At 49.2% G+C, this 17,934-nt stretch overlaps 1 protein-coding gene across 3 annotated transcripts in view; it reads right to left on the bottom strand.

Moving 5' to 3' along the window:
- KATNIP (katanin interacting protein) overlaps positions 1 to 17,934 on the bottom strand; it is a 195,523-nt gene that overhangs the window by 64,078 nt on the left and 113,511 nt on the right. For all 3 annotated transcript variants that reach the window (XM_077907116.1, XM_077907115.1, XM_077907117.1), the window contains 4 exons: positions 8,686 to 8,858; positions 7,596 to 7,661; positions 5,602 to 5,735; positions 3,926 to 4,028 (listed from right to left, as the gene is read on the bottom strand). In XM_077907116.1, coding sequence (XP_077763242.1) covers positions 3,926 to 4,028; positions 5,602 to 5,735; positions 7,596 to 7,661; positions 8,686 to 8,858 — 476 coding nt within the window. The remainder of the gene's footprint in view (positions 1 to 3,925; positions 4,029 to 5,601; positions 5,736 to 7,595; positions 7,662 to 8,685; positions 8,859 to 17,934) is intronic.

The raw sequence follows: 17,934 nt of genomic DNA, 5'->3' as shown, positions 1-17,934 counted from the left end.
CAGGCTGGATTCAGCTTACCACTAAGCAACGAGTCATTTAGCCACTCAGGGTCTCAGTTTCCCCATTTTGTATAAGGAGGGTAAGAATAGCACCCATTACATATGGTTAATGCCAAGACTAAATGAGCTCCTATTTGTAAAGCACTGAAAACATTGTTACTGAGGGCACCTGGGTGGCTCAGTCTGTTAAGTGTCTGCCTTCGGCTCAGGTTGTGATCTCAGGGTCCTGGGATCGAGCCCTGCATTGGTCTCTCTGCTCAGTGGGGAATCTGCTTCTCCCTCTCTCTCACCCCACCTCCCTCATACTCTCTTGCTCCTTCTCTCAAATAAATAAAATCTTAAAAAAGAAATTGTCACTGTGAACCCCCAGTAGTTAGTATTTTCCATAAGAGTTTGCAAATAAAAAATGTCTAAAAGGCATCAGATTCTTCCTGAATATGCTCTTCTCTCCTCCATACCAAGTGTTCGTGGCCTATCGGCTGAACTGGGGAAGGTGTTACAGACTAAATTGTGCCCCTCCAAAATTCAGATGCTAACATTCTAACCCCGGGACCTCAGAATGTGACTGTATTTGGAGACAGAGCCTTCAAAGGGGTAATTAAGGTAACATGAGGCTGCGACGGTGGGCCCAAATCCAGTCTGACCCATGTCCTTACATGAAGGGGAAAGCTACACCTGAGACACACCACGGGGGCACACACACAGAGAAAAGACTGTGCGAGGACGCAGCCGGAAGATAGCCACCCGCAAGGCAGGAGAGGCCTCGGGAGAAACCACATGGGCCGACACCTTGATCTTGGACTTGAACCCACAGACCTGTGAGAAAACACAACTCTGTTGCTTAGGCCACTGTCTGCAGTGTGTGGCTATGGCTGCCCTAGCAAATGAATTCGGCCCGTAATGCAGGACCATGGACGAGTCACCTGACGTCCCTCAGCCTGGCTGGAGATGGGAGATGACACCACATCTCTGACAGTCCTGTCACAGAGACTAAGAGAGATACAGACACCGGGGAAGAACCTGTCCGAGTCTGGACCCCCTGTGCACTCTCTGAGGGTCCACTTGCAGCCGTCTGTCTCCGTCGCTGGTTTGGTGAGGCCTCCTTTGCAGGGAGGCTGTGTGGTCCGAGGCTGTGTGGATGCCATCAATAAACAGCCACGCTGCAGGATGGCTTCCCGAGGCCCCTTCGGGCCCCGACTGCAGCGCTGGTCGCCACGGATCAGTCATTCATAAAATGGTGCATTCCCCGCGTGCACATGCCCTCTGTTAATTAGCACTGGTAATCTGCAACGGTTCTGTGAGCAGGGAGTTGAGCAAATGAACAGCAACTGTTCCCTACTTATTTTTTTAATTAATAGCCAGTGAGACGTGCTATCGCTCGCAGCGTGTGTTTGGACGCGCCTTGATTGCCACGCGATGGGGATGGGGACGGGGAGGGAGGGAGGTCAGCTCCCAGCTCCCAGAAGGAACACAGGGCCTGCTTTTATCAGCCAAGTCTGCAGCTTCCTCCTCTGCTCCCACAGGGCTGTGTGGGGTCCCGGTCAGGCCCTCCCTGCTGCCCGGGGCCTGAGTCCCAGGCTTGCAGGACACTGAGAAACTTCACTGAAACTTAAGTTGGCCTCTCCCAAGTTGGGGGGTGGGTATGAGAGGTGAATGAGCTGGGGCTCTTGTGGAGTGTTGTGCTGCCAAGGTGAGCTGGGTAGGAAGTGAGAAGGAGCGGTGCTGTTCACCTTGGCTGTTGGCAGCACTGAGGAGGTCCAGATGGGAGGTAAGCCGCCTCACAGAGGGGCTGCTGGATCTCACGCTCGCGCTCGCTCGGTGCTATCTAAAACGTGTGAAGTCCTGCAGCGGGGCTTCAAAATGAAGAAGCTGAAGGTCTATTATCTAAGGAAGTGTCACAACTTGTCGGTGTTGCAATTAGATGGCTACTCCTGCTTCTGAATTTCTTGATGTGGGATCTCTAGCAGGGGGGCTAAGGTGGACGCAGCTCCTTGTCTCCTGCTCTCACTGCCCCATCTTTCACCAAGAATATCCGGTTTTCCTGTTGGGAAGTCACCCCTTCTCTTTCCTCAGACATGAGGAGGGTCCTAGAGGGGGACAGACCCTTCCCACCTCGAGGAGGACTGGTCCAATAAATCAGTGTGGCCTGTCCCCTGAGCCACCAGAAGGGGGATGCTCAGAGATGGGCATGTGACCCAATCTCAGTTCTGTGCGTGGAGGAAATGCTCTCCTCTTCTGACTATAGGAGGAAATGCTCTCCTCTTCTGACTATAGGGCCTGAGGGGATGAAGGCAAGAGGTGGGAACCACTTTGGCTACTGAAGGGTCCCAGGGAGATGGCAGCACCGGGCCTGGGTGCTGAGGTGGGGACAGAACTCAAGGATGTAGCTGGCATTGTGCAGATGCAGTGTGAGCTGCTGGATCAAGCCCCACCTGGTCCTCACTGTGGCATTTATTACAAGAGTCTATCATTTCCCTCCCTTCATTGGATAAGTCAGTTTGCCCTGGGTTTTCTGTTTGCTATAAGGAGATTGATCAATCCAGGTTCTCTTTAATGTGGCTGAAGCTTTATCACACTTAGGGTCTTCATGGCTTAGAAAGCAAATGTTCCATGCAGGAGATATGGAAGGGGGTAAAGCTTTGAATTTTCTAGATGTCATACTTGCAACTGATATTTGCTGACTCCTCCTTGCCCTGTGCCAGACATTGAGGTGCCCACCCTCACAAAACCCTTCTGTTTTATCCTCACGGCAGCCCATGGCAGTGGATTATTTTACCCAGTGCAACAGCTGCACACTCCCAGGATCAGAGAGCTTAAGAGGTTTCTCTGAGGTCACATGCCCTCTAAATGATGGGGCCAGACTCAGAGACACAACTCTGGTCTAGGCTGGCGTGCTTTGGGGAGGGTGGAGTGGGGGATTCTGATCTCATGGGAGTTTTACGTGTGGCTCTGGGAGGGTTTAAGTGGCCAGTAGTAGGAATGGCGAACGCCTTGGACAAAGGAAGGGCTGAGAAGGATGTACCAGACACACACCTTCTGACACAAAAGAAATGCAAGTCCTCATTACCCTTCTGCCTGGATGGCACCGTGGCCTTTTGGTTCACGGCTCTACTGCGCTGACACATCACACGGCCGTGGCTTTGCACAGTTCCACTATCATACTGGACTCAATGAAGATTAATATCACCTTTTACAGTTAACTGTGTATCCTCATGATTTTCATTCTGCATAATCTCCATAATGATAATTCCCCTCCTTTTATACCACTGCATTGTGCTGATATATCATGCCTCCCTGATTAACTCCGTTATCATGAGACATTTCTGTTATTTCTTGTTCTTTTTTTTTTCTCCCTCATTTTCCCCTACTTCCAACCATTCTGCAACAGACATCTTCATGCCTATAGCTTTTGCTTTCTGTTGAGTGATTTCCTTAGGGTGAGGAAGTGGGATCGCTGGGCTGGGAGGACATTAAGTATTTCTAAGGCTCTTCCTGAGCCCGGCCCTCCTGCTTTTCGAGAGGGTTCCACCCATTTATAGTACTGCCAGCAGAGTAAGCCTGCTGTGACCTTGCCAGTCCTAGAGGTTATCATCAAAAATCATCAGTGAACTCAGATATCAAGTAGGGCATTAAGGTTGCTCTAATCTGCATTTCTTGGTTATCAGCGATGTTGGACGTCCCCCTGTGGGCTTACATGGTATATTGTGTGGACAGGCTTCTCTCTGCTGCAACCCTTTGCTCCATCCCCTGCCTGTCTGGGTACTGGGCAGGGGGGGCATGGAGCCTCCTGTAGAGACATGTTAAGTTGACTGCTGTTGGCCACCCCCACCGCACAGAGATGATTGCACCAAGGGGCCCCTCCTCCCTCAGCTTTCAGGCGAGACACTGAATGTATCTAGAAATCCCTATAAGTCAACATTCTTACCTCTGGGTCTAGCATTGGTTCCTCCGTTGGTGAAGTGACCCTGCTGAGACGGGCAGAGTCGCTTTCGATGGCCTGGAGGACTTTCAGAAGCCTCTGCTGTTGTCTGAAATGTAATTTTGTTTTAGCAGACAGGCAGTAACAGATGGCACACAACAGAGAGCAGGCCCATCAAGGCGACAGTGCTTACTTTTCTAACTCAGAAGTAGTGGTCGTTTGAGAAGCGAGTACCCACCCTGCATACAGTTCAAAGGCGCACACAGGCTGTTCCCCCCCACCCTTTATGATAACTGTACAACTGGTGATCAAAGAAGAGCCAAGGAGAGGAAATTGTTTGGGGCTAGATGGCCATCAGATCTCCCTAAACTGACTGGTAACTCGGAAGGGTCTAGAGCAGGGAGCCGCAGATACGGCCTGCAGCCTGGTTTTACATGGCCTGGGAGCTAAGAACCACTTCTACCTCTCGAAGGGTTGTTCAAACAAACAAACAAACAAACAAACAAACAAACAAAAACAAACAGTGAAAAGTCTGAAGTATTCATATCTGGCCCTTTGCTAAAAAACGTCCGCTGCTCCTGGCCTAGAGACCTACTTCATGCTTCCTGTTTCTGGGGCTATAGGCATTCCTGACTCAGCAGAGTAGGGTTTGCAAACACACCCCACATGTGCTGTTTAAGATGGAGTACCCTCAAGACCCTGGAACATCAAGGATCTTGAGGATGAAACAAGAAGCCTCTGGTGACGTGTGTGCTGTCCATAAATAGAACTGTATCAGATCTAAAATATCCTCCAGCACCGGCCCTTTCCCACACAGAGGAACCTGGGGGTTCTTACTCATGGCTGCACGGGTACACAGCCCTGGTTTCCAGTCTGGGGTCTGCAGGCTCTTAGAGAGATGGCTAGCACTGCCTCTCCAGAGGTTTTCTGCAGATTACAAGGATACTCCTCTGGGGCGGACACACATGTGGAGGGTGTACAGCTTGGGCTGGAAATTCTTCTTTTGTGCAGAGAAAAAGCTCCTCCCACAACACTGACCCCTCTTTGGGCTGCCCCAGACCCAGCCCAGGGCCTCTGCTTAGTGATCAGCATGCCCTCTCACCCCTAAGCCAGGCACAGGCATTTTGCAGAGAGCATGGTGCATGAAGCCCCATGCACTGGCCTGGCGAGTGTGGCCATGTGCCAGAACATGCTTGAGACAACCAGCTAGACCTGGTGCATCTTTCTGAAGACTAGAGGGAAGACACTGTTTTGGAATGAAAATTTGACAGTTCCAATAGCTGCTCTGATGCATTAATGGAACCAAAGGCTGTATATCAACAGACTTAACAGGAAAAAGAAGGCCGAAGGGACATGGCTCAGGGTCGTTCTCGCCCTCTACCCCCGGCCCCATTGAGTTCACCACTATCTGCTGCACAGGGTCCTTTGGTGGAAGCCCCCGAGGAGGATGAAGTCTTATACAGGGGAGACCGAACCGAACCGAACCTGCAAAGACCCATTGGCTGGAAAGATATCAAGTCCACTCCTCGGAGGGTGGGAAGTGGAAGGGGGATGGTCTAAGGGAGCAGTTTTACATGGTCTGGAATAACACTGGAGAAGCAGAGAAACCTCGGTTAATGAGATCCCTGTGGCTTCACTGCTACAAGATTCTGGTTTTGTTTTGAAGCTGCCTCAGTAAGTACCTGCTCCCCAAAAGGCCGATTCTGTCAATGGCTTCGCTGACGGCTCTGGCTCCCCCTGCCGCCCTGGCCGGCTCCTGTGGGCTGGTCGTGCTGGTTGGGCTGGTCGCACTGGTAGCAGCGGGGGTAGGAAGCTGCTGGTCAAGCAGGGAGAGGTAATAGGAATGAGGTATGAGAGGGATAGAGTCTACAGGGGCTCATGAGATCCAGGACCCCCACCATGATCTCTGCAGAGACAGAGATTTCTGTTTCTTATGATCCTGGAGGTCCCAGGAAAAGATCTCTTCAATCAGCTATTGAAAAAACTTCCTCTCATCAGAATCTCTCCCCCCTCTGTCACACCCCTGCCCTGCATGCTCCAAAGTAACCAGGCTCCATGGAAGGATTCCAGTAACATCCTTAGGGCCTTTGCATTTTTAATCCTCCTTCTTTTACATTTATCATCTCAACTAGAAACGTGCTCGGCTCTCCATCAGCAAGTGATTTTAGTCACTGGAAGCTCTGTGGGTCCTGGGTCAGGTCAGGTCATCCAGAAGTTGTGCACCATGCGGTGGGCAGTGCCGCAGACTGGTCAGAAATGTCAGCTGGCGACAGCTCAACACCACCAGGAAAGAACAGAACAAAGAGGGGGGACACATAAAGGAAACCCCACTATGGTGCCCTAGGCGGCACTCCTTCCCTCTAGTGCTCTCTCCTCCTCTCCCCTCCTCTTCTCTCTTCCCCACTGTCTGCCACCTTCCCTCTGGTGCTACGCATTCCCACCATGTCAGGTTTCTTCTTGCTCCTGGATCAGGAAGGCCTCATTCCCACTTCAAAGCATCTGCTGTCCCTTCCACCTGGAATGCTGTTCTGTTTCTGGCTGGTTCCTTAAGAGACAGGACTCAGTTCAAGTGGGGCCCTCTGAGGGGCTTCCTCGGGCTACCCTTTCAGAGAGTAGCCGCCATCTATCATTTTTTACTGTCATCTCTCTCTCAAGTCACCTGGTTTATTTATGGCTTTATTTGCTTGTTGTCTGCAAGCTCCCTGAGGCCAGGGGCTATCTGATCTGATTTAGCCACCTCTGTATTCTGAGCACATGGCACAGACCTGGGCACAATCTAACAAAGATGTTGCTGGGTGTTTTATTAGTTCACGTCGGAATTTGCCAGGGGCCGTCTCTGCTGAGATTGGCCTGACTGACCTCGGTAGATACAGATATAATTTATTTATTCAGGAACCCAAGATCGATTTTTGTGTTGTCTTGTCAAGAAATAGAAATGTAACAAGAGGGACACCTGGGTGGCTCAGCGGTTTAGTGCCTGGCTCTGGCCTGAGGCGTGATCCTAGAGTCCCGGGGGTCGAGTCCTACATCAGGCTCCCTGCATGGATGGAGCCTGCTTCTCCCTCTGCCTATGTCTCTGTCTCTCTCTCTTTTTTTTTTTTTTTTTTTAAACTTTTTTTTTTTTTAATTTAATTTTATTTATGATAAGCACACAGTGAGAGAGAGAGAGGCAGAGACACAGGCAGAGGGAGAAGCAGGCTCCATGCACCGGGAGCCCGACGTGGGATTCGATCCCAGGTCTCCAGGATCGCGCCCTGGGCCAAAGGCAGGCGCCAAACTGCTGCGCCACCCAGGGATCCCCTGTCTCTCTCTCTTTGTGTCTCTCATAAATAATAAATAAAATCTAAAAAAGAAAGAAAGAAAGAAAGAAAGAAAGAAAGAAAGAGAAAGAAAGAAAGAAAGAAAGAAAGAAAGAAAGAAAGAAAGAAAGAAAGAAAGAAAGAAAGAAATGTAACAAGGAATTGGAGTCCCTAGGCCTGCGTAAATTCTGGTTTCCACTTGTAATCTGGGGCAAGCTACTCCAGCCCAGCTTTCCCATCTGTGAAATGGGCCAAATGACACCATGCTCAGGGAGCACAGGGAGGGCCTGCTGGGACCACATTGGGAAAACCCTCTGGAGGTCCCCAGGTACTGCTGGGAGCAGTGGGCACAGGGCTTTGTTGCTCCTCTCACCAACCTCAGGGCTCTCTTCCTTCCCCTTCAGTAGACTGGTCCACGATTTTGCTGGTGGTCCCTCTGTGTCCTGGAATGATATAATCACATGATCTGAGGTCAGAATAAAGTCATCCATTGTATACTCTGCACTGACAGATGAGGGTACAGAGGTGCGGGGACTGTCCTGAGATCCCAGAGACACAAACGTCGGGGGCAAAGCACTGAGCTCCAGGAAGGCAGACAACAGGTACTGCTCAATGAATGCCCCAAAGGGCAGCCTGTGTTAGAGCTTGGGGAGCAACAAGTGTTATGGACAGGGCCCAAGGCTTGCAGGCAGGCAGTCCTCAGTGCCTTCCAAAGACATGACCTGGGCAAGCCGCCTTGCTCCCTGGGGGCCATCAGTCACATCTATGAAATGGGGCGATGAAACCAGGCCTGCCTGCTTCTGACTTCTTGTGGGCATCCCATGGGACAAGCTAAGACAAAGGGTTTCAACAGGTGAGCCAGGGAACATGCTTCTGGGAAGGGACATGTATACTGAGGCATGTCTGAAGCCTCCAGCTCTTAAAGGGTCCTTACTCCACCCCACTACATATCCTCCTGCTTCTTGCTCAAAGCTGACAGCAGCGGGCACACACTCAAACACCTGCTGCTGGGCCAGGGAGGTTTCTGGAACAGGTGCATTGGGGCAGGGGCAGGGGCAGGACGACAGAGAGTGCTAAGGGCTGCAGAGGCCTGAGGGTCTTATGCTCTGGGGAATGAGGTCTTTCCAGAGCAGACAGGGCTGTTGTCTACTCCATTCTTTCTCTGACCCACCAGTTGCAACCCTGCTCTAAGGTATCCAGAGCCTGAAGGGAGATCAGCAAGGGTTAGAGGCAAACTGGCATCTACCTTAGGCTTTCAGAAGCAAACAAAGAGGGTGAAGGAAACGGGGAGCTTTGGCAGATTGGTGAGCGACTGTGCATCAAGCAGGAGATGTGCAGCCAGTCTGAGGTCAGGGATTTCTACAATGTCTCTCTCCTCACCAAGAGCTCTTTGCAAGCGCTGTTCAGACACCCTTGGGTCCCTGAGTAGCCTCCTGTGTGGTCGTTCCCCTCCGCCCCTGGACGCACCTGCAGTGGGCTGGTGGGGGGCTCAGCCTTTCTGCTGAGGAGCGCCCTCTGCAGGGCTTCATTCTCCACCTGGATGGCCCTGAGCACCGCAGAGGCGTCTTCCTCCCGGTCCTCAGCCTCCTGCACTGGTTTTCGGGTTGCTGATAGGGGTCTCTCACGCCGGCTCCCAGGTCCTGTGGGCGGGAAACAGGGTTGGGGGGTGCTCCTTTAGATTGCGTTTTCGGAGTGCCTCTCCAAATCTATTAGACCCAAATTGAGGAACATTCTATAAAACAACTGGCCTGTACTCTCCAAAAATGTCAAGGTCATGCAAGACAAAGAAAAAAGGCCTGGCGAGCTATTCCAAGTTAGAGGAGACTGGGCAGACACGGCAACAAGAATGCAGTGGCGTTCCTGGCACTGGATCCTGGGTTGGAAAGCACTGGCGTGCAGGACATTACTGCAGCGAGTGCAGAAATCCCAATAGAGTTTGTGGTGTAGATAATAGTATTGTATTAATGCTAACTCTCCTGAATTTCCTGAGTGCTGCGGTAATGTAAAAGGAATGCCCCAGTCTTAGGGGATACACACTGCAGGGTTCAGGGATGAAGGGGAATGATGACTGCAACTTAATCTCAAATGATTAAAAAATACACACACATATATATACACACATCCACACACACAGAATACAAATATAAATCAGCAGGGATGGGGGCAGCTGACTGGCTCAGTTGGTTGAGAGTGTGACTCTTGATCTTGGGGTCATGAGTTCAAGCCCCACATTGGACCTGGAGCTTACTTTAAAAAAAAAAAGAAAGAAATCCCTCAATCAATCAACCGGGACAAAATGTTAACAGTCAGTGAGTTGGGTGGAAGTGTATATGGAGTGTCATTTGTACTCTTCTTACAACTTTAAGTTTGAAATCTCATCTAAATGAAAAGCTGTAAACAATTAACGCTCTAACAAAGTACCTGTGAGGAATAATATATGCTGTCATGGAGACAGATGGGTATTGGGGAACATTTTACTTTATTTTGTTTTGTTTTTCCAAGGGTAACAAGAATTGCAAAGACTTTACATCTCAATTTTAGAAAGAAGTGTTGCAAAGCTGCAGTCGATTCCAGAAGTTCCAAGGAAAGGACAATTGGTTTTATAAAGTATAAAATGACATGCAAGCAGCACCCAGTAAGACTGGCTGAATAAAATAAATTACGGTCTACCCACCCAACAGAGGGCTTGCAGCAGAAAAAGAAAAGCATACTAAACTATCTACAGATACAATGAAAGGATGACTTGAGTTTGCTTCCTAATCATCTGGGCAGCGGGTGGGGATGTAGATGAAATGACACTGATCATCAATTCACGACTGCCAAGGCCAGGTAAGGGACACATGGGGGTCACTATAACATCCTCTCAATTATGTGTGGATTCTTTCAATATTAGGGGAAAAAACCTCCCTTCTAAAATAGAACTGCTCGAAATGTCTCTACTGGAATGCTTAAGGAGGCTTTCACCTATTGACGTTCATCCCCTCGGCAAGTATTTATTGAGTACCATTGTGCCAGGCTCTGTCCTTGGCACTGATGATACAGAAGTGACGACACAGATTGAGAACCCCACCCTTGTAAAGTAAGACCATAAGCCAGGGGAATAGTGAACAAAATAGAGTGTTAGATGTCCGAAAATGTTATGGAAAAAACAGGCAAGACAGAATGGAGTAGAGCTGCAGGGTGGTGCCATGCTCCAGGCACCGGTGTGGTGAGACCCATGTGGGGTGTGTTAACGGAGCAGCAAGGTGCAGCGGGCAGCAGGAGAAACAGGTTGGGGAGGTCTGAGTCACTGGAGGTCCAGGTGAGGACCCTGGAGGTCCTGGCAGGGAGGGCCAGGTCACTCAGAGCCCTGGAGGTCACTGCAAAGCTATCACTCTGAGTGAAATGGGGAGCCACTGTGGGCTCTAGAGCAGGGGAGGACTTGACCTGACTTCAATGCTGAGTGGAGAACAGACTGAAGGGAGGTGGAGGTGACAGCAGGGAGACTAGGTCTTTAGGAGTTTCTGGCTGCAGCCAGGGGAGGCACGGGAACAGAGGAGAAGGGATACAGACTGTGGTCAGATCCCGCATATGCACAGAAGGCTGGGCTCATGGTGTGTCCGACAACTTGGATGTGGCTGGGAGAGAGGAAGGGTTGAGTTGCAAGGCCTATGCATGGGGCAGTTTTGGGAGCAGAGAGCGGGGGCTCCGGTTCGGACAGATGATTGGGTCTAAGATGTGATTCAGGCATCAAAGCGGAGCCACTGAGTCACACATACACACGCCGGTCTGAGTTTGGGAGAAGAAGGTCTGCGCCCGGAGATGTGAATTCGGCAGAAGCAACTGGATTGTATCATTTAGCAGTAAGGTCAAAGATCGACATTGATGCTGGTCTCTAACAAACTGGGAATTCACAGGTATTACCTCTTGGGATATATTAAATAGAATCCTTGCATCCTCATGGCCTCAGTAAACCATCCACCCTGAGTACTGGAGACTTCTGTCCTAGCACTTGTCCCTTCTGCTGTATTGTGTTAGAATGCTTGCTGCATCTGAGGGAGAGTTCTAGCAGCGACATCTAGACTGGCATTGGGAGGAGAGGAAAGGAACCACAGTGCAGCTCCCCTGAGCTGGCTTCCAGTACAGCTGGGCACGGGGCTGATGGGAGACCATGGGTTTTTATGAAAAAGCTACAACTAAAATGAGAGGGTATCAATTTCTACCAGGCACCCAGGAAGTGACTGTGAATTTGAATGCCCTGGGCCAGAGGCCACAGCCCAGCTCCAGCCAACACCTGCCATATAGGGCTACACTCTTCATGTGGTCATTTTTTCCCAAGAAAAGCTAGAATTTGAAATCTACGTGAAGTCCCCTGAATTTTATTTGTTCATGCACATATCCTGGTTTTAAAGAAAGCTTATGAAGGCCAGTGGAGCCCAAGGGCTGGCCTACCCCAAGGCAACGACAAGTCCAAACTGCTTTCCCAGGAGGGTCAAGGGCACTCAAAGGAACCTCCTGTGCCTGCAGGTGTCTGGCCTGGGCGAAACAGCTGGTGGACTATTTTCTGATTTTGATGTACTGTCTCTGATCATTGCCCCAACGCAGGTCCTAGGCGCAGAAAGGTAAGAAGCTGCTGGAAAAGTGACCTGGGATTCTTCTCACCCCAGTCTTTACTGCTTTACTGTCTTCTTGTTTCATCTTATCAGGGATTCCATGGCTCTGCAATGGGTTAGGGAGTGGGGAAGGAGGGAAGGAATGAGAAGGTAAAACAAATACCCAAACACAGAGCAGAAAGGAGGAAGGTGAGAAGCAGCTCAGCTTAACAGGCTGATGGGGGTGGGGATCCTTATTGGTATGGAAATTCAGTTGTATAAAAGGGATAGAGAAGTCAGGGAAATAGAGATCAAAGCCACCAGTCAGAATGGCTAAAATTAAGACAGGCAACAACAGATGTTGGCGAAGATGCAGAGAAAGGGGGACCCTCTTACGCTGTTGGTAGGAATGCAAGCTGGTACAGCCACTTTGGAAAACAGTGTGGAGTTTCCTCAAAAAAAGTTAAAAACAGAGCTACACTCTAACCCAACAATTGCACTACTAGGGATTTACCCTAAAGATAACGAAGGGGCACCTGCACCCCAATGTTCATAGCAGCAATGTCCACAATAGCCAAACTGTGGAAGAAGCCACGATGTCCTTCGTGAATGGGTAAAGAGGATGTGGCTTATATATACAATGGAATATTACTCAGCCATCAAAAGGATGAATACTTACCAGTTACATTGATTGGCATGGATGGAACTGGAGGGTAATTATGTTGAATGAAATAAATCAATCAGAGAAAGAATCTTATCATATGGTTTCACTCATATGTGGACTGTAAGAAACAGTGCAGAGGATCATGAGGTAAGGGAGGGAAAACTGAATGGGAAGTCATCAGAGAGGGAGACAAACCATAAGCGACTCTTAACTCTGGGAAACAAACTGAGGATGGCTGGAGGGGAGGTGGGTGGGGCGATGGGGTAACTGGGTGATGGGCATTAAGGAGGGCACATGATGTGATGACACTGGGTATTATATGCAACTGATGAATCACCGGACACTACATGGGAAACTATGTGCCATAAGTTGGCTAATTGAGAAAAAAAAAAAGAGGGATGCAGAGAGCCACATGGGGCTCAGGTCCTGGAAGTAGCTGGGGGGATAGGGACAGGGAGGACAAGTGAAAGGAAGCTAAAGGACATGTCTTGAGCTACACTGAAACTGGAACTGAAAAATCTACATGCTTGCCACTAGGGTGGCTGAAGCGGAAATGGGTTCCCAGCAAGGCAAAGGTGTTATCACACAGGCTCTCAGCTCTCACTAGGCTGAGGAATGACACGCTGTCCTGGGGGAACAGAGCCCCGGGCCTCACAGACCTCACAGTCATGGGGCAGAGAGGGGCAGGGATCAGGCAGGTGGACATTGGCCCTACCAACAGGTGGTGACAAGTGCTACCAGAAACAAAGTGAGGTAGAGGCCAGAGATGATGCAGGGAAAGCACACCACTTGGCTAGGAGGGTGACATCTGAGTGGAGGCCTCAAGGCAGTGAGCCCTGTGAGTACCCACATGGGGAGGCTGTTTTAGGCCAAGGGAATAGCAGGTGGCAAGGCCCTGAGGTGGGCTGGGCTTGGCAGATGAGGAATGGCAAGGTGGACTGGAGTGGGCAGGAGCGTGGAGAGGTCTTGGGCTTGGTTCTCATGTGGCCTCAAGGCCACATCAACTCATCAGGCCTTGTGCTACAAACCTGGCACTTGGCATGATGATTTTTGTTAAAGGCTTTTATGGAAAATGATTTCGAACTCAAACCTTGCAACCTCGGTTTCTGTGAATATCACTAAAGCATACTTTTTCCTCCATCATCTGCAGGAAAGCAGAGCTGAAAAATTCAAGGCCCCTTCTGATCCTATGGGTAATTCTATAAATAAAGGACTAAGGTCGTGTGTAAAGCTCAACAAGTGTGCTCACACTCTGATGTTGGGGGGTGCGAACCCCCAGGTTGGTGGAAGTCTCAGGTAGCGCCGGGACAAGCAGAACATGCAATTCATGAGGTTCTTCTCCGTTCCCTGCTTGGAGAACTTATAAAGTCGGTCCAAAAAGAGCTGTGTGGTGACATCTGCCTTTCTACCATCTTTATGTGGGCAAGTGGCCTGCCCTCCTGTGCCTCAGTGGTCTGTGGTGAGACAACCATCTGCCCTTGGCTGCTGAAACCCTATGCTCGGCTCTTCTTGGAAGAGGGTATCAAGGAAGGTTTGGTTTTTTTTTTTTTCCAGGGGGGTCCAGTTCTGTCTGCACAAACTCTCCTGCCCAGGCATCTTTCATTTGGGAGAGAATGCTCCTCCAGCAGCATGATCATTGTGAGCTGCCTCTGCCCTTTGAGTTGTATTATGCTAAGAAGATGCTTTTAAAAATTAAATCACCCTTTCTCCGAGTGAAGGTCAACTCTGCAGCTCAACTCTGCAGCTCTACTACCAGAGCTTTCCCCACCCGTGGCTTTCAAGAAATGTCCGCACACGGTCCCTGCGTCCTCCTGAACCACATTTCTGCTGACCAGCTTGTGTTTACTGTGCATTTCCTCACGACACATGAGGCAACCACCTTTTAACTCGTTTTGACGCTCTCATTGCTCACTTGGGCGAGCTGGTTTTGCACCAGCCTGAACACCACATGAGGGTGGATTTATTTTCGTCATACACCTAGAGAATGGCAGATTTATTCACACAATAAATTTGTGCCACCAGCAAGAACCAAACTGCACATTTTAATTTATCCCACACTGCTCTTTTCTGGTAGAAAACCATCCCTCTTCCATTAACTTCACTTTCTCTTGGCTTCACCAAAACTTGCCTTTTCTCTCTCTCTCTCTCTCTCTCTCTCTCTCTCTCACAGAGAAACAAAGAGCTTATCAACACGGGAGATATACCATGATATAATATGGCACGTGTCACATAAGAAGACCGAAGGATGTGGGGCTGCCGGTCAGCTCACGGCCCAGGTGACTCGTTCCCACCTACCAGCTCTGACTCGAAAAAGCTCAAATTCAGAGTCTCAGCAAAATTATCCCTTACCACACGTGTGGGGGCTTTGAGATCACCTGGGAATCCACTGAAATGGCAGATATTACATCTGAGAATACAAAGGTCTACAGTAAAAATCACAAGCCAGCAGCCCACAGACCAAATCCAGCTACAGATGTGTACTGTGTGACTTTGAATTTTTTTTTTTTTTTTTTTGGAAATAGATGCCAAGCTTTTTTTTATTTTAAAGAGGAAATCCACCTGAAAATTGGAATTCCTGGTGGTCTCTTAGAAAGTCATACAATCTGGTAACCCCTGACTGGCATTCCCATATGGCCATCAGAGGCTGGAGCTGAGTAGTGGTGCCCCTTTAGATGGGTTAGAAGCACTCCGGGTTCCATAGTACACCCCCACTCCCTGTGGTCATGAGCCCATCAGCCTGGAAACTGTGCACTGATTTGTGTGGCAAAAGTTCCAGGGAAACAGCTGACTTAGCCCTGAGTCCTGAGATGCCCACACTCACCTCCAAAATCCAACTGGCAGGTGGGTAGGGGGCTGCACCCGAGACAGTGGTCTACACCTGAGTACCCCATACCTCCCTGCATTTCACTGTGGCACAGTCTCATCAGGCCACACACTTCCCATGATGACAAGTGTCCACTAATTCCTCTCCTTCCCCCCTTGAGCTGTGCTGCTTTGCACTGTGATGCAAAGGGTGGAGTCTGTTTCTCTAGCTAGGCTTGTCCTGGTGATTTTCTTTGCCCAACAGGTCATTGGACAATCATGACCAAGCAGAGACTTAAAAAAGCACTTACAGTTTGGGGTGTGTCCCCTCTTGCTTCCCTGAGATCACCACGGGCTGGCTAGCAAGACTATGTGGAACAGAGACAATCATCCTAGCTGAGGTCTAAGGGCCAAGTGGCCTGCATGACTGGCTGTTTGAGACCATCCAGCTCAGCTGCACACCAGCTCACCATGGAGTCACTTAGGGACTCCTGAGCGAAAGCAAAACGGTTGTTGTTTCAACCCACTGCATTTTGGGGCAGCTTGTTAGTGGGCTATAAACAGCTGATACACCTGGCTTGTCAAGACCTGTGTTCTTATCTCTAGAGCTTCTCTAGGCCTCTCCATGGGCAGATGCTGTCTGTAACTCTAATAGTCATCCTTTTGCCACTGGCTCTTCTTCAGCCCATGAATGCATATAATTTTCAAGGCAGGCAATCAGGGCTCCCCATGCCACCCTGACTCACTGGCTCTGCTCTTCCCTCTTGGATAGGATGGTCCTTTGGTCCTTACCCTACCTTTGGAGAATCCGTAGCAAAATGTCCTTTGTGCTTAATTTGTCTATGAAATGAATAACAGCTGCTTCTGGCTTCCCTGCAGCAGTGACCACATGCACAGCACCCATGTTTTCCTTTGGGGAACTAACTGGCCCTTCCCCACTCTTCTCAGGCTGCAGAGTTTGGACAGATCTGACCCCATGTCTGGCCCAGCCTGGGGAAATGAGAGACATGCCTCTCCCTGTCCATGGAGATGAGAGATGTTTTCAGGGGAGAGTTGGTTCTTGGGCTCTGTTGGAATTATTAGAAAAGGAGCAGTCCCTTTCCTTAGGGTTGCTGAGCCAGTAAGAGAGAGCCTAGAGCTCCTGGGGGCCATCCATGGGCCATGCCTGAGACTAGGGATGTGGTTCTCAAAGTGTGGTCCCTGGACTGGCAACATCATCATCATGGAACTAATAATTCCAATGTTAGGTGATCAAAATATTTCAGTTCCATTCTAGATGCATGGAATTAGAAACTGGGGCTGGTGCCCCAAAATCTGTGTTTTCATTTGCTTTGCAAATAATTCTGATGCACATTCCAAGTTTGAGACCTGCTGGACTGAAGAAGAGTAGAGCTAAGTGATGGAGAAAACAGCTTCCTGGTGATATCATCTGGGCATCTAGATCCCACCATGCCTGAGGCCAAATCTATAGTCCTGGACTTTCCAAGTGTGGGAGCAATACATTTTCCTTTGTTGCTTCAGCCAGTTTGGATTTCTGTCACTTGCTATTAATAACGAACACTGACTAACTATGTTATAAGACTCTGGACTTTGGCAGAACGGTCTTTCTGCTGCTGGTACCTGACATAAATGCTAAGTGCTGGGCTGTCAGGGTCCTATAATTCAATCATGCTGAGGGGTGTTACTTTATTTCTATGGTTGGCAGCTTGTCTGAGAAAAGTGGTCCAGATATATCACTTCCCTAGAGCACACTGACAACTTGGATAGTAAACTTTCTGCATTAAAGACTGATGTTCTTTCACCCTCAAGAAGACAACAGATCTCTGGAAGTCTTGTGGAAAACTCATGGGTAGAGACTGAAGCAATACAGGCCATGAGACCCCTTCATTAGAACCAGGGCAGTTACAGTGAGAGAGAGGAATTACGCTCTTGTACATCATATGCACATTTAAGTGACACGAATTCAATTTTATGACCTTGGCCAAAGGAAAAGGGGCAAGGGGAGAAATAACTCTTTAAAGAATGCAGGCAATAGGTTGTACTTCTGGTAATGTTAATATAGACCAACTCTTCCTTGGAGCACAACTAGAAAACCTGGACTAAATATTACACAAATCTGCTTGAAAAAAGAAATTTGGGGACACCTGGGTGGTTCAGTGGTTGAACGTCTGCCTTTGGCTCAGGTCATAAGGGTCTTGGGATCAAGTCCCACATCAGGCTCCCTGCAGGGAGCCTGCTTCTCCCTCTGCATGTCTCTCATGAATAAATAAATAAAATCTTAAAAAAAAAAAAAAAGAAAAAAAAAGAAATTTGTTTGAAGATATGGAGAGTGAATAGGGCTATGAAAGATTATAGGGTCAAAAGTGGCAGGAGAAGGAAACCCAGGGAGGTGAACCCAGCACCTGAGAAGTGTTTTCCTTAAAGGAGCTGTTGACCCCAGGAGGCTAAGCAGAACTGGCAACAGACTCAGGGCCATAGCCTGAAAGTCAGAGTGGACCTGGAAAGAGCCAGGAGCAAAAGAAAGGTTGACAATGTGGGCAGCCCAAATTATTACTGTGTAAAATTAAAACTAATAGCAATCATGGTAAAGATGATAGTGTCATCTAGTGAGGTTTGAGATCTAGACAAAATTAAAAAGCATGACAATAGTAGCATTTAAGCTGAGTGAAGTAAGTCAAT

Source organism: Canis aureus, chromosome 8, assembly GCF_053574225.1.
Source record: "Canis aureus isolate CA01 chromosome 8, VMU_Caureus_v.1.0, whole genome shotgun sequence".
Lineage (NCBI taxonomy): Eukaryota > Metazoa > Chordata > Mammalia > Carnivora > Canidae > Canis > Canis aureus.
The sequence above is the reverse complement of the archived record's forward strand: the minus strand, read 5'-3'. Positions and strand labels throughout refer to the sequence as shown.